Below are 17420 nucleotides of genomic sequence, written 5' to 3'. Positions count from 1 at the left end.
TGACTCAGACGTACTTATGAATATAATTATTTTCTGTGACTGTATCTTACATTAATTTGTAGGATCCTTTACTATAGATAATTTAGCTGATCTGTAACAATAACATCTTCATGCCTTATATATCATGTACTGTAGTACGCCGCTAGATTAAAACTGACGTGGAAAGGTAACACATGCCCACCGAAAGCTCTTTTTTTGAGAGCCCAGGTGGTCGTGTGGTCTAGCGGGACGGCTGCAGTGCAGGCGATTTGGTGTCACGATATCACAGTAGCATGGGTTCGAATCCCGGCGAGGGAAGAACCAAAAATTTGCGAAAGCAAATTTACAGATCTAACATTGTTGGGTTGATGTTTAGACGAGTTGTATATACATTATGTACACAGCCATGTATCACCATCATTGATGGCGATCCGATGGATACATCTGTTGTAGGGTTGTCACTGACTCAGACGTACTTATGAATATAATTATTTTCTGTGACTGTATCTTACATTAATTTGTAGGATCCTTTACTATAGATAATTTAGCTGATCTGTAACAATAACATCTTCATGCCTTATATATCATGTACTGTAGTACGCCGCTAGATTAAAACTGACGTGGAAAGGTAACACATGCCCACCGAAAGCTCTTTTTTTGAGAGCCCAGGTGGTCGTGTGGTCTAGCGGGACGGCTGCAGTGCAGGCGATTTGGTGTCACGATATCACAGTAGCATGGGTTCGAATCCCGGCGAGGGAAGAACCAAAAATTTGCGAAAGCAAATTTACAGATCTAACATTGTTGGGTTGATGTTTAGACGAGTTGTATATACATTATGTACACAGCCATGTATCACCATCATTGATGGCGATCCGATGGATACATCTGTTGTAGGGTTGTCACTGACTCAGACGTACTTATGAATATAATTATTTTCTGTGACTGTATCTTACATTAATTTGTAGGATCCTTTACTATAGATAATTTAGCTGATCTGTAACAATAACATCTTCATGCCTTATATATCATGTACTGTAGTACGCCGCTAGATTAAAACTGACGTGGAAAGGTAACACATGCCCACCGAAAGCTCTTTTTTTGAGAGCCCAGGTGGTCGTGTGGTCTAGCGGGACGGCTGCAGTGCAGGCGATTTGGTGTCACGATATCACAGTAGCATGGGTTCGAATCCCGGCGAGGGAAGAACCAAAAATTTGCGAAAGCAAATTTACAGATCTAACATTGTTGGGTTGATGTTTAGACGAGTTGTATATACATTATGTACACAGCCATGTATCACCATCATTGATGGCGATCCGATGGATACATCTGTTGTAGGGTTGTCACTGACTCAGACGTACTTATGAATATAATTATTTTCTGTGACTGTATCTTACATTAATTTGTAGGATCCTTTACTATAGATAATTTAGCTGATCTGTAACAATAACATCTTCATGCCTTATATATCATGTACTGTAGTACGCCGCTAGATTAAAACTGACGTGGAAAGGTAACACATGCCCACCGAAAGCTCTTTTTTTGAGAGCCCAGGTGGTCGTGTGGTCTAGCGGGACGGCTGCAGTGCAGGCGATTTGGTGTCACGATATCACAGTAGCATGGGTTCGAATCCCGGCGAGGGAAGAACCAAAAATTTGCGAAAGCAAATTTACAGATCTAACATTGTTGGGTTGATGTTTAGACGAGTTGTATATACATTATGTACACAGCCATGTATCACCATCATTGATGGCGATCCGATGGATACATCTGTTGTAGGGTTGTCACTGACTCAGACGTACTTATGAATATAATTATTTTCTGTGACTGTATCTTACATTAATTTGTAGGATCCTTTACTATAGATAATTTAGCTGATCTGTAACAATAACATCTTCATGCCTTATATATCATGTACTGTAGTACGCCGCTAGATTAAAACTGACGTGGAAAGGTAACACATGCCCACCGAAAGCTCTTTTTTTGAGAGCCCAGGTGGTCGTGTGGTCTAGCGGGACGGCTGCAGTGCAGGCGATTTGGTGTCACGATATCACAGTAGCATGGGTTCGAATCCCGGCGAGGGAAGAACCAAAAATTTGCGAAAGCAAATTTACAGATCTAACATTGTTGGGTTGATGTTTAGACGAGTTGTATATACATTATGTACACAGCCATGTATCACCATCATTGATGGCGATCCGATGGATACATCTGTTGTAGGGTTGTCACTGACTCAGACGTACTTATGAATATAATTATTTTCTGTGACTGTATCTTACATTAATTTGTAGGATCCTTTACTATAGATAATTTAGCTGATCTGTAACAATAACATCTTCATGCCTTATATATCATGTACTGTAGTACGCCGCTAGATTAAAACTGACGTGGAAAGGTAACACATGCCCACCGAAAGCTCTTTTTTTGAGAGCCCAGGTGGTCGTGTGGTCTAGCGGGACGGCTGCAGTGCAGGCGATTTGGTGTCACGATATCACAGTAGCATGGGTTCGAATCCCGGCGAGGGAAGAACCAAAAATTTGCGAAAGCAAATTTACAGATCTAACATTGTTGGGTTGATGTTTAGACGAGTTGTATATACATTATGTACACAGCCATGTATCACCATCATTGATGGCGATCCGATGGATACATCTGTTGTAGGGTTGTCACTGACTCAGACGTACTTATGAATATAATTATTTTCTGTGACTGTATCTTACATTAATTTGTAGGATCCTTTACTATAGATAATTTAGCTGATCTGTAACAATAACATCTTCATGCCTTATATATCATGTACTGTAGTACGCCGCTAGATTAAAACTGACGTGGAAAGGTAACACATGCCCACCGAAAGCTCTTTTTTTGAGAGCCCAGGTGGTCGTGTGGTCTAGCGGGACGGCTGCAGTGCAGGCGATTTGGTGTCACGATATCACAGTAGCATGGGTTCGAATCCCGGCGAGGGAAGAACCAAAAATTTGCGAAAGCAAATTTACAGATCTAACATTGTTGGGTTGATGTTTAGACGAGTTGTATATACATTATGTACACAGCCATGTATCACCATCATTGATGGCGATCCGATGGATACATCTGTTGTAGGGTTGTCACTGACTCAGACGTACTTATGAATATAATTATTTTCTGTGACTGTATCTTACATTAATTTGTAGGATCCTTTACTATAGATAATTTAGCTGATCTGTAACAATAACATCTTCATGCCTTATATATCATGTACTGTAGTACGCCGCTAGATTAAAACTGACGTGGAAAGGTAACACATGCCCACCGAAAGCTCTTTTTTTGAGAGCCCAGGTGGTCGTGTGGTCTAGCGGGACGGCTGCAGTGCAGGCGATTTGGTGTCACGATATCACAGTAGCATGGGTTCGAATCCCGGCGAGGGAAGAACCAAAAATTTGCGAAAGCAAATTTACAGATCTAACATTGTTGGGTTGATGTTTAGACGAGTTGTATATACATTATGTACACAGCCATGTATCACCATCATTGATGGCGATCCGATGGATACATCTGTTGTAGGGTTGTCACTGACTCAGACGTACTTATGAATATAATTATTTTCTGTGACTGTATCTTACATTAATTTGTAGGATCCTTTACTATAGATAATTTAGCTGATCTGTAACAATAACATCTTCATGCCTTATATATCATGTACTGTAGTACGCCGCTAGATTAAAACTGACGTGGAAAGGTAACACATGCCCACCGAAAGCTCTTTTTTTGAGAGCCCAGGTGGTCGTGTGGTCTAGCGGGACGGCTGCAGTGCAGGCGATTTGGTGTCACGATATCACAGTAGCATGGGTTCGAATCCCGGCGAGGGAAGAACCAAAAATTTGCGAAAGCAAATTTACAGATCTAACATTGTTGGGTTGATGTTTAGACGAGTTGTATATACATTATGTACACAGCCATGTATCACCATCATTGATGGCGATCCGATGGATACATCTGTTGTAGGGTTGTCACTGACTCAGACGTACTTATGAATATAATTATTTTCTGTGACTGTATCTTACATTAATTTGTAGGATCCTTTACTATAGATAATTTAGCTGATCTGTAACAATAACATCTTCATGCCTTATATATCATGTACTGTAGTACGCCGCTAGATTAAAACTGACGTGGAAAGGTAACACATGCCCACCGAAAGCTCTTTTTTTGAGAGCCCAGGTGGTCGTGTGGTCTAGCGGGACGGCTGCAGTGCAGGCGATTTGGTGTCACGATATCACAGTAGCATGGGTTCGAATCCCGGCGAGGGAAGAACCAAAAATTTGCGAAAGCAAATTTACAGATCTAACATTGTTGGGTTGATGTTTAGACGAGTTGTATATACATTATGTACACAGCCATGTATCACCATCATTGATGGCGATCCGATGGATACATCTGTTGTAGGGTTGTCACTGACTCAGACGTACTTATGAATATAATTATTTTCTGTGACTGTATCTTACATTAATTTGTAGGATCCTTTACTATAGATAATTTAGCTGATCTGTAACAATAACATCTTCATGCCTTATATATCATGTACTGTAGTACGCCGCTAGATTAAAACTGACGTGGAAAGGTAACACATGCCCACCGAAAGCTCTTTTTTTGAGAGCCCAGGTGGTCGTGTGGTCTAGCGGGACGGCTGCAGTGCAGGCGATTTGGTGTCACGATATCACAGTAGCATGGGTTCGAATCCCGGCGAGGGAAGAACCAAAAATTTGCGAAAGCAAATTTACAGATCTAACATTGTTGGGTTGATGTTTAGACGAGTTGTATATACATTATGTACACAGCCATGTATCACCATCATTGATGGCGATCCGATGGATACATCTGTTGTAGGGTTGTCACTGACTCAGACGTACTTATGAATATAATTATTTTCTGTGACTGTATCTTACATTAATTTGTAGGATCCTTTACTATAGATAATTTAGCTGATCTGTAACAATAACATCTTCATGCCTTATATATCATGTACTGTAGTACGCCGCTAGATTAAAACTGACGTGGAAAGGTAACACATGCCCACCGAAAGCTCTTTTTTTGAGAGCCCAGGTGGTCGTGTGGTCTAGCGTGACGGCTGCAGTGCAGGCGATTTGGTGTCACGATATCACAGTAGCATGGGTTCGAATCCCGGCGAGGGAAGAACCAAAAATTTGCGAAAGCAAATTTACAGATCTAACATTGTTGGGTTGATGTTTAGACGAGTTGTATATACATTATGTACACAGCCATGTATCACCATCATTGATGGCGATCCGATGGATACATCTGTTGTAGGGTTGTCACTGACTCAGACGTACTTATGAATATAATTATTTTCTGTGACTGTATCTTACATTAATTTGTAGGATCCTTTACTATAGATAATTTAGCTGATCTGTAACAATAACATCTTCATGCCTTATATATCATGTACTGTAGTACGCCGCTAGATTAAAACTGACGTGGAAAGGTAACACATGCCCACCGAAAGCTCTTTTTTTGAGAGCCCAGGTGGTCGTGTGGTCTAGCGGGACGGCTGCAGTGCAGGCGATTTGGTGTCACGATATCACAGTAGCATGGGTTCGAATCCCGGCGAGGGAAGAACCAAAAATTTGCGAAAGCAAATTTACAGATCTAACATTGTTGGGTTGATGTTTAGACGAGTTATATATATATATATATATATATATATATATATATATATATATATATATATATATATATATATAGATCTCCTTTTATTCATGCTTTTAATTTAAATATTGCAGGATATCTGATGAAAAGATGACGGAACAGAAAGATTTATCAAACAATCCATTTGCAGCTTTGCTGACTGGTGGAGATGTGCCCTATAGCTTCCAATCTTCTAAGGAAGAACAGGAAACACCTGAATCACAACCAGGTATGTCTATTTTATTTATAGGATGTAGTCATATTAATCATGTTTATTTATGTTATATATGTTTGGCTTGCTAGTGTAGCCATTTTATATCTTATCTAGTGACTGTCAGACTATTTTATCATGGGTATTTTTTTTATTTTTTTTACCAAGTTGTATTGAATATAATCATCATACTTGACTTTTTTACTAATATACCATATATGTTTGCCCTTTTGTTTATGCTTTTTCTATGATTAGGAACTAAGGGAAGATAAGTTATATAGCTTAATGTTAAATAAAGTATTGTTGTTGTTGTTGTTGACATTTTTGATGCAGAAAAAACATCTCGAAATGTTTGTCTGTCATAAACATTTTAATGGCAATTTTCTTCAAATCAGAGCTTCCTGAAATTTGGTATCAAGTTCATCATCATGTGATATTGCCTGATTATGAGGTGGATTTTAAAATGTAACACTCATCAACATCAATGATATACTTTACACATTTATCAATAATTGGCAGATTAGAGTTTCCATTTCTACTGAATAGGGTGTACATTAGATTTTCTTACATTATGGAACTCAACCTATGAAGTTCATGTCATAAGTTAGTTTTTCATCAACATTAAGCAAGCTCCTAGTTTAAATTTATCTCCAGATAAAATAGCCTAATTTATTCATTAAAAAATGAAAGAATATTTAAATGCAGTTTCAAGTTTTGAATATACAATTATACAAGTTCCAAGTATAGATAAACATTATCAAATGATTTTGTAGTTATAGCAGTAGAAATGAAAGCTGAAGACTGGAAATCTGTGGCAGAGTATAAACTAGAAATCAACAATCTCATAGAAACCATTTTTCTGCTAACTCTTGAAAAAGGTCAGTTTCATTTGAAGACAGTTATAAGGCAATAACAAACTTATCACCCTTGCATTTGAACATGTTAGGTACAAGGAAAAATACTATCCAAATTTTTGATTTTATGTACTGAATGTTATTTTAAATTTCATTTATTTATTTTTTAAGATTAAGAATTGAAATAGGGAATGTATTTATATATATATATGTTTAATTTGATTATATATAATTATTACCGAAAAAATAAATTTGATGTTTTTTTTTGTTTATTTGTACAGTTACATCACTGCTAGGCTTTATACAGTTTTTACAAAACGGTTTCTTAGTTTTATATACTACAATGATAAACATGATAAAAGCTAAGTGATTACATGTGAATTTAATTGTTAGGATACGTTTTATGCATGATATTTCCTACATTACAGACCCTGAAGCCTATACAGAAAGACCATCTAGATGTGTATTTATGACAGACTTAGCACAGACTTTAGAGGGACAAACATGGTTAGATATGGACTGTTTAGAACAAGTAAGTATCTGTTGACCGACAGACTGTTTCTCCAAATTTGTACTACTGAAACAAATTGACTAAGCCTAAGTAAATATATAGAAAAAGTTGCTCAAAATTAACAGTGCTTGATGATAATGATATTGCCTTATCACTCCTAGCTCCTTTTACAATATCTGGCTGTAGCCCGTTACTGGATATGTATCCAACCTGATGGGTGAAGTTATACATTCTGGATAATATGTTATCCATTGTTGGGTAATTTATCTGTTGTTACTCTGCCGATTGCAACAGATCCATTGGCTATGTTATCAATGGGTTTTTAATCAGGATGAATCAATTGACTGGATTAGTTATCTAAAGGTGCTACTTTTCAGTGAAACTCAGATTAGAGATTTTCAATAAAGTAGAAATTTGTGTAAAACAATTTTTTTATTACCATTAAGATATATCAATGTAAACACACAAAAACATAAATTGAGGAGTCAACCAAGCCATATAGATTTCTAGATGCCTCTTTTTTTTGCAAGGAATGTATAAACATTACTTGTTCATTATATTTAGTATGATCTATCAATAGGCTGTATTTGAGAGATTACTTATGAGAGAGCCAGGATTATATATAGTATCACTTACATCAGCTAAAACAGAAGATGCTGAGTCTGCAAGAATAGCTGGAGAATCACAAGTTCTACATTACCTATATCAGTGTTATGTTAGAGTAAAGAACATGGAAAGTCAAAATAAGGTACATATATGATTTACTTGAGATATTACCATTGAAAATGTGGACTAAACTTCATTGGAGTTGGAAATGATTTTATATTGGATCTTGTGCTTAGATTTATTTAACAGTAAATATTACAAATAAGTAAGTCTGGATAAAGAAAAGGTGCCCACAAATATTTTTAATGATATTCCTCAATGGAAATGTTCTCAGGATTTCATCTGGTTTTATTGAAAATTATAGTAAGAGTTATGTGAGCAATATCTTTATCACGTTAAGAGATTAGTTCTGATTAAATAGTATCTTGGGAGTTATATCATTACCTTGATGCCTTGTTTCAAACCATTGAGTTCATTGTACATTTCTTAAGGCTATTTACACACACACACAATTTCATTGCAGATGCCAAAGATGAAAGCAGAAATGAATAAATGCAAGGCGGTGATTGTTATGAATGCTAAGACCTGTTTACAACAACCAGATTTATATGAACAGAACTTGTCCAAACAGTTTGTTGATATTTATCAGTCAGAGGACAGTTTCTTATCATGTAAGTAGGAACAAATGATGATTGATTGATAGTTTCTTCTAAAATATTACATGGGTAATCTGGTATGTTGGAAATCCTGAATTTACTTTGTTTTATAATTGTTATGTTACTAAACTTATATGCAAAAGTGACAAATTCTTGAAAAATATGTCTTTTGGTTTGAAGGACCAAAATTTCAAAAGCCACACCAATGCTTGTGGTATTGAAAGGATAATGAATTTATCTGTGTTTCTACATTACAGCATATAGTCATGTGATTATGGTAGAATTTTTTGATCGAGTTGTGGAAGAGATAGATAAAAGTAAAGAAGATGGATCTTTAAATGACGTATTTAAACCAGTTCTAGAATCACTGAAGAACAATATGATGAAAGATAGTACCTTGATGAACCCAAATGTTCTCAAAAATATAGATTTTATGGTATTTTTTACAAGACATCCAGAAATGGCTAAGGTAAGTCTCACAATCACTATAATATGTTTTCAATACTGACCAATCATTTATCAAAATAACTTTTAAATTTATTATCGCTATTTTTCGAAATTGTCCTTTGATCTAACTAATAGTTTCCTTTCTCAGCACAGTCAAGTGATATGAAAAATTATTGCTAGAAACCAAGGACACACATGCATGTTGTCAATGAAATTAACAACGTAATCATAGGTAAAATAGCGATTATCAGATTATCATTTGTCATCTCATCTCAATTGCTTTTCTTGCTTTCACCATTCCAACTTCTTTCTTGAGAAGAAAATCAACATCAAATATCTATATATATATATATATACTTACTATACTAAAATAGAATTCAATGTCTAGATTAATTATATTGAACACTCACCACAATATTCCCTCTCTATTTTTCTCTCTCTCTCTGGTGTTCAAACTGCTTTACTCTCTATCTTATATTTGTATACATGTTTAAAAAAAAATTGCTCCTTAATAGAAAGATGTATTTATTAGATAATATCTATAGATTTATATATTATTTATTGCTATTATATTTGTGTATATTATTATGTTGTAAATTGGAAGTTATAAATAATAAAAATTAAAAAAAAACACATCAAATATCTGTAGCTTCCCCATCTACACATAATCAGCTTCCTAACTAAAAGGTTCATTATTTATATTTTTTAGTTATAATATTGAAAATATATTTATATAATAAATATGGTGTTTATAGGTACTGCTGGACCATAGTGCACCAAGAGATTGGAACAAAGGAAAGACCTATGAACAGACTTTACTAGGGTCGTTATTCTGCTTTAGTTCTATTCCTAGGTCAGAACTTGGCCCATGTGAATTTTTCTCAGATCCAGCATCAAAATCACAAAGAGATATTGATGCTATGGAGAACAATATTCATCAGGTATAGTTAATACACTTCATATGTTTTTTGTTTTTATCAAGTTGGAATAGTATAATTTTTTGAACAATTTGATCCTTTTCTTGGATTGTAAAAAAAGCAAGAAACATTTTAGCCATCACTTTTTACAAAATGTATCTACCTGAATCAGGTGTCTACGGTTTTTTCATTGTATATTAATTCTTTATTTAGTAACTGCATTGTAATTTTTATTGTAGCCTTTGACAAGAATTGGAGATAAAGTTCATACCTTCTTCCTAAGTTTAATCAAATCATCCTCACAGGCTAAACATGGTACACTACTGTGGATAGGTAGATGTATATCTGCTAACTCAGGTGGGTATAGTGTGATCTCATTTTTCTATGAGGTTACCAATATATTTTTTATTTTTTGTTTATAGGTAAACAAAAATTTCAAATGTTGAACAAAGTACTTGTTTTCAATAGGCTGGTATGCAGACTGGCAAATCCAAAAAAAATAGAATTTCCCTCAATTCCAAAAATTTCTGCCCTCTAAAACATAAGTTCACAGTAAATCAATCAGTATCAAGTTTATTTGATAAAAGCCTCATCCAAATTAACATATGATAGAATTTTTATTTCACTACACACCACTTCTTATAAATCATTGACTTAATTGTGAGCTCTTTTCATCCCTTGATGTTAGGTGAATTCTGTCCTCGTCTGTTCAACGAGTCAAAAACATTATTTTAAATCAATGGTTTAACTTATTTTTCAGCTCATGTACTAGGAAAAAGTGGTCAAAAAACTTGTTTGAAACCAATGGATTAACTCATTTATCAACTTATGTACCATGAATAGGTGGCCAAAACGTTCATCATTTAAAAACATTTTTGACTCCTTTTTTTTTATTGTAGGTAAATCTAAGATTTGGTCAGCTCAGATGCCTCAGTTATTTAATCAGATGTATGCATATGATGGATTCTGTTTAAATTTATGTTATTTAATGTTAAAACTGTCTGTGCCTTTCTCTGAACCACAATGTGACAAACTTCTTAAAGTGCAACCCACCTATTGTTCTGTGGACATTAATAATGACAACGACAAGAGCCAACAGAAAAATATACATGCATTTGGTAAGTAAAGTAATTGTCTCCCCTAAATTGTAATTTAGAAAATCATTGTTACATATACTTACGCTTTTAAAAGACAAATATTTTTATGGATTTAATTCAGTTTTCTGTACAAGTAAAGCAAGGCTGCTGTTTTATTTATCTAGTGCTTTAGGAAATCAGTGAAATCAAATAGAATTACTACCATTATTAGACTTCATATTTTGATTTTCTTATCTAAAGATGTATTTGAGAATTATTACCTGAAAGAATGAGGAAATCATCTCTGGATCCACTATTACTATGTTTAAACAGATTTTCTATATATGTATATTGTTTATATGCATGATAGTTGTTTATTTATGGAAAGGGAATATTTTTCAAAAAGGCTACTAAAAGCAATTTATTTATTAAAAATTACAAACTTAAATTAAAAACCAATTGTTCAGAGAACCATTGATGGTCTTTCCACCACTTACAACATATTTTGATGTGAAAATATTAAAAATTCAGTTGATATGTCAGTTCCTATGACTTTATGATGTCTAAATATGAATTTGGAGCAAAGGTCAAAATCTAGAACGTCCAATTAACCTATGACCTTGACCTCAATTTCAAGGTCATAGACTAAGGATCTTAAACCTAAAGACACTAGTTCCTTAATATGTATAGTTCATGAGTAATATCACTTTATGCATAATTCTAAACATAGGAGGGGCGAAAACTCCCATTTATTGTCTACGCACCCTTTCAACCAAAATTTATAAGTTACGACATGTCGCAACTAACAATTTAGTAAAAATAATTTGTCGATAAGTTATATGGCTTTTGAAAATAAGTGAAAATAAGCCAAAATCAAAATTTATAATATGACCTTGCCCTTTGACCTTGACCTTATTTTCATTTTTTTGGACCAAGGATCTCAAATCAAAAGACCCTAGGTCTCTATCACTTATGGTTTACCAGTTAGAAATGCATATTCTTATATCAAACATAAAAGGGGGGATAACTCTCATATGGAATCTACATGTATATACGGCTTCGGTCAAAATAAAACACAACATCCTGATGATATAACGAGCAATTTGGAAAAATAAATTTGTCTGTTTCTTATACGGTTACGAAGCCTTAGAGATAACAAGGAAAACAGTGTTCGGGGGGATAACTCTTATTTGGGAAAGTATTCGGTTAAGCAGAGTTGGTTTCAAAAGCGTATAAACTGTTCGATATCATATTCCAAAAATCTAAGCGACATCTTGCGAAACAAAAAAACAGCGAAGGAAAAAAATTAGGTGGAAGAAAAAAAAAAAAAAAAAAAATAATAACAATCAGAAGAAATCCAATAGGTCTTTCCACGGAAAAGTGGAAAGACCTAATTAAAACTCTTTTTACTTTGTATTGAAATTTCTTAAAATAATTTTGTTTATTTTTAGGGTTGAATAAAGAGACATGTTTAATACCACTGGCAGAAAATGAACAATTGGAACCTTTAGAATCTTACAATTTTATATCTGAGTGTTTTTTCTTGACTCATCAATGTTTAAATATGGGGTTCAAACCTTTGAATGAAAAGTTTGTAAAGCTAAATCAAAGTTTAGGAAGAATACAACGTTTATATCAGGATGCTACAAACCAAGGAGGAAATGATTCAATGGAACCAGTCAGACAGCTCAAAAGTAAAATGGAAGAAGGTATGAAGCATCTGTTATCATTAGGGCTGTTCGAGAAAATAGTATGTCCCTCCCTCCACCCCCACCCCCAAGGAACAGCACTTATTATTAATCCCCACCAAACTCAGAAATAAAAATAAATTAGAACAACACTCCCCTTTGCATTTTGGTATTTCAAATACAACCACCCACATAATATTTAAAATAAAGAATGCCTTCCCTGGCGGGTGAGGGGGGGACATAGCATTTTCTAGAACAGACTTTACTGTAAACAAACTACTTTTGACAAACAATTTATTTTCATGTATAGCCAATATTAATTGTTCTAAAATTGTTATACTTGGATACTTTCTTAAACAAAAACATGTTAACATGAAGTAGGCTACGAAGGGGTTATTGTGAACTCAAGTATTCACGAAAATAAGTTGGTTTTCAGTAGATCGTGTTTAAAATATCTATTACAGGGATGGAGAACATCTATGGATTAAATATTTAGCATTTTGACTGATTACTTTTATCCCTCTAACTATTAATACTATTGAAAAGAGGGTGAACCGAAAAGAGACATTTATAAAAGAAGACTGAACTCATATTAAACTGAAATACAGATATATTTATTACAATTTTTATTAAAAAAATCCAGATTACATTCATAGATATGTGCATACACATTACACACATTTTATAGTATGAGATTAAGTTTTCCTTTTGTAATTCATTTAACCTTAATGATACATGTATTTTTTTTTATACAGGAATGACTATTTACCTAAGTATTAGGGCAGCTGTAACAGAACCCAAATTTTTAGAAATGTCATTGAACTTTCACATATCAACTGCAACATGGATGTGCCTTGTTGCTGTGAAGGATAACCCACAATGCTTCAGTGATATTACACTCCCTCTTCCTGATGAAGCACCAAAATGTCTATCATGCATTCCAGAATTTATTATGGGAAATATTACAGACTTTACACAATTTTTGCATCGATTTAAAGATCAAGTCTTTGAGGTATGTTAATACGGTAAAGGTGTCCAATAGGTATAATAGGATTAACTAAAAAACTAAGAAGTTAATCAGGATCATTTCACAAGTATTTTACTACAACTGGTTTGGTAATGCTCCTGATGAACTGTCCACCATGGTTATATCTGTCATGTAGCTTGTGGTTTAGGCTGTGTGTTGCCTCCCTTTTACCAATGGTATGTTAAACATGAGCCATCTCTTCAGCATGTTTTATTGTAGTAACTATAAAAAAAGGGAAACAGTTATACTTCAATTAGACAGCAGCTCAATAACATAGATTAAGCAAATATAATTTAAGCATTTGTACACATCAATTTATGTTCTTAAGTTATCCTGAATATACATGTAGTATTTGTATAAAGCAGCTAATAACTATGATTTTCTTTCAGTTTGTTGGTGAGAAACTAAGCCATTTTATGACATTGATATTGGTATATATGGGTAATCCAGATCGTATGAAGAACCCACATTTGAGAGCAGAATTAGCTGAAACTTTAGCTATGTTGTTACCAAGTGATCAAACCCAGAACAGAGCTCTAATGTCAAGGTAAATACACAAGTTCCATTGTTATTCCACATGATTGTTAACTTGTGGTAAAGTACAGACATACTCTTTTATCAAGGTTAATACATTATTTATAATTTTGCCTGATTTAGTTGAAATTTTGAAATATTTAGAATGTTTATCATTGCTAAGCAAGTTAATTAAGTAATTATGTGAGCTGTAAAACTAGAATTGTTTTGCTACTTGTAATAAAATTGAGAATGAAAATGTGGAATGTGCCAAAGAGACAACAACCCAACCATTGAGCAGACAACAGCAGAAGGTCACCAACAGGTCTTCAATGCAACGAGAAATTCCTGCACCCGGAGGCGTCCTTCAGCTGGCCCCCAAACAAATATATACTAGTTCAGTGATAATGAACGCCATTGTAAACTCCAAATTGTACACAAGAAACTAAATGTTAAAATAATACAAGACTAACAAAGGCCAGAGGCTCCTGACTTGGGACAGGCGCAAAAATGCGTAGGGGTTAAACATGTTTGTGAGATCTCAACCCTCCCCCTATACCTCTAGCCAATGCAGAAAAGTAAAAGCATAACAATACGCACATTAAAATTCAGTTCAAGAGAAGTCAGAGTCTGATGTCAGAAGATGTAACCAAAGAAAATAAACAAAATGATAATAATACATAAATAACATCAGACTACTAGCAGTTAACTGACATGCCAGCTCCAGACTTCAATTAAACTGATTGAAAAATTATCTCTTCATCATATGAATATCAGACACAATCCTCCCCGTAAGGGGTTTAGTATCATACCATCATAACATATATGAGAAGAACATAACCTGTGTCATGCCAACAACTGGTTTATTAATAATAAATGTGTTTAGTTCCGATGCAAAGACCCTATTAGTGAATCAATATTAACGCCAAAATATGCAATCTTTAATGACCTGACAACAGTATTGTAACTATATCCCTTCTTGATAAGTCTATTTAAAGGTTTTGTTAGCTTCTGAGGTGAATACTAACATTTTTGTGCTTTATAAAGAATATTTCCATAAAATATTGGATATGAAATACCTGAACGTTTAAGAAGTCTGCATGTTGAGCTATATTTCCGAATGATGTCCTTATACCGATGATAAAATTTAGTAAATGTTTTGACTAGTTTGTGATATCGAAAACCCTGGTGTAATAATTTTTCAGTTATACATACATTTCTCTCCTTAAAATCAAAACATTGTTACATACACGAGCGAATCGTACAAGTTGAGATATATAAACACTGTAAGATGGTCAGATACACATTTATATCTCTATGTATGTTTTTTATGATCTTATCTGCAATTACAAGGAATAAGCCAGAGATTGTAATATCTGCAATTACAATGAGAAAAGCACTGTTCAAAACTTTAAGGCTAACTTAAAAATTGAAACTAAACCAAAAATGCAACTTTTAAAAACCAAATCTGAACAATTACAAAAATGCTGTCATATTCCAGAAAAAAAGTTTTTCTTACCAACCTGTTCATCTAATAGATTTAACCCATGTTTTACAGATATTATAAAGGGCAGTTATTTGTACAGCATCCATTAATTGACCATTTGGCAGAAAAGTTACTACATGTATTTGTTAGTATAGAGATGACAGGCCAGAGTGTACAGTTTGAACAGAAGTTTAATTACAGAAGACCTATGTACCAAGTACTAGAACATATATGGGAAATAGAATCACATAGAAATGCCATTAAGGTACTTTGATAAAATCAAGAAACACAAAGCTTGTCAAAAAAGAATGCAATATGATAAGTGAATAATTGTTTGATAAATATATATATTTATCTTTCTTAGTTTCCATTCCTCATCTCTAAACATAACTGCTTTTGATGTGAAATGTTCAAATAAACATTATTTTATAAACACAATGAATATTTACATAAAAGATGGGGACGGAAGCCATCAAAGACTTCGCTAGTTAATTATTCAATATTTTTATTTGAATGCTATACAAAACATTGTAAAACAGCTTAGTTTTAATGCAAAAAAAGGAATTTATATAAAAATGTATTCAAACCATGTTTTTTTTCTTCTGGTCAGTTTAGTTTACATTTCGTCTATTTTGTCTCTTATGGTCTGTTAAAAAATCTCAGTTGTTAATATATGACATGAAATAGTTTGATTATTCTGATAGGGGAGATAACCCTTGGTAGTTAAGAGATTTATTTAATGAAAACAATCCCATAAAAAACTCAAGATATAAACAAACTAAAGTAATATAGAAGTAATTTTCCAATTATAGAATTTTCCTAAATTATATTTCAGAGTTTATCCAGATTTGCTGAAGAGAATATAGAAGCAACAGATGCACCTTTATTCCTGAGGTTTATAAATCTCCTCATTAACGATGCTATCTTCCTGTTAGATGAGGCATTAGATGTAAGTTTAATTATAGTTATTGTTAAGAAATATAATGTTGGGTAAACTTCAATCAGATATCTACCTAAAAAAAATTAAAAAATACCAAAACATTATATATGGTTTTTCACCTATATTGAAATATTTACACATTATCAGATATTTTTTAATATCTGACAGCACAGTTATAATATAACTTAATGCCTCTTGTACAGTAAAATTAGTACTATTAATATTAACATCTCATCATTCACCTTTGTAACACTTTACCGTTATTCATTATTGAGACAATGTGTCAAAACTATTTTGTTCTTTCATTTTGAATATTGACAGTTTTTATATACATGTATTTGAAAGTGATCAGATTTTAACAGAAGAAGACAAAAAAAAAATACAAAGAGAACATGGTTAAAATAGAATGCAAATTAATGAAAATACATGATTTCAATTTAAAATTGATAAAATGGAAAAAACAAAAGTATAAAATTGTTCTTTTCAATGCAGTACATGAGTCAAATCAAAGATAAGGAACAAGCCAAAGAACAAGGGGAATGGACCAACATGACACCTGAACAAAGACAGGAAGCTGAAATGAGTCTACGACAACTTAGTATGATAGCTCGTTATCATAATGTGATGGGAAATCATACCATACATATGTTAGAACTATTGACTAGAGAGATCAAAACAATATTTTGTCATAATTCTATGGTTGATCGAATCTCAGGAATGTTAAATTACTTCTTGGTCAATTTAGTAAGTATGAGTAAAAACTTTATTGAATACGAAAATACAATAAAAAAAATATGTTCTGCCTAATGGTTGGGCAAACAAATAGT

The 17420-nt window shown here is 33.6% G+C and overlaps 1 protein-coding gene across 5 annotated transcripts in view; it reads left to right on the top strand.

Annotated features, from left to right (window-relative positions):
- LOC143045687 (ubiquitin conjugation factor E4 A-like) overlaps positions 1-17420 on the top strand; it is a 31358-nt gene that overhangs the window by 4751 nt on the left and 9187 nt on the right. For all 5 annotated transcript variants that reach the window (XM_076218374.1, XM_076218373.1, XM_076218375.1 and 2 more), the window contains exons 2-16: positions 5757-5890; positions 6646-6750; positions 7155-7258; positions 7818-7985; positions 8367-8514; positions 8757-8968; positions 9702-9887; positions 10103-10220; positions 10763-10981; positions 12391-12648; positions 13383-13639; positions 14044-14201; positions 15726-15918; positions 16489-16602; positions 17086-17337. In XM_076218374.1, coding sequence (XP_076074489.1) covers positions 5773-5890; positions 6646-6750; positions 7155-7258; positions 7818-7985; positions 8367-8514; positions 8757-8968; positions 9702-9887; positions 10103-10220; positions 10763-10981; positions 12391-12648; positions 13383-13639; positions 14044-14201; positions 15726-15918; positions 16489-16602; positions 17086-17337 — 2610 coding nt within the window. In that variant the 5' untranslated portion in view covers positions 5757-5772. The remainder of the gene's footprint in view (positions 1-5756; positions 5891-6645; positions 6751-7154; positions 7259-7817; positions 7986-8366; positions 8515-8756; positions 8969-9701; positions 9888-10102; positions 10221-10762; positions 10982-12390; positions 12649-13382; positions 13640-14043; positions 14202-15725; positions 15919-16488; positions 16603-17085; positions 17338-17420) is intronic.

This window comes from Mytilus galloprovincialis, chromosome 9 (assembly GCF_965363235.1).
Source record: "Mytilus galloprovincialis chromosome 9, xbMytGall1.hap1.1, whole genome shotgun sequence".
In the NCBI taxonomy this organism is placed as follows: domain Eukaryota; kingdom Metazoa; phylum Mollusca; class Bivalvia; order Mytilida; family Mytilidae; genus Mytilus; species Mytilus galloprovincialis.
The sequence above is the reverse complement of the archived record's forward strand: the minus strand, read 5'-3'. Positions and strand labels throughout refer to the sequence as shown.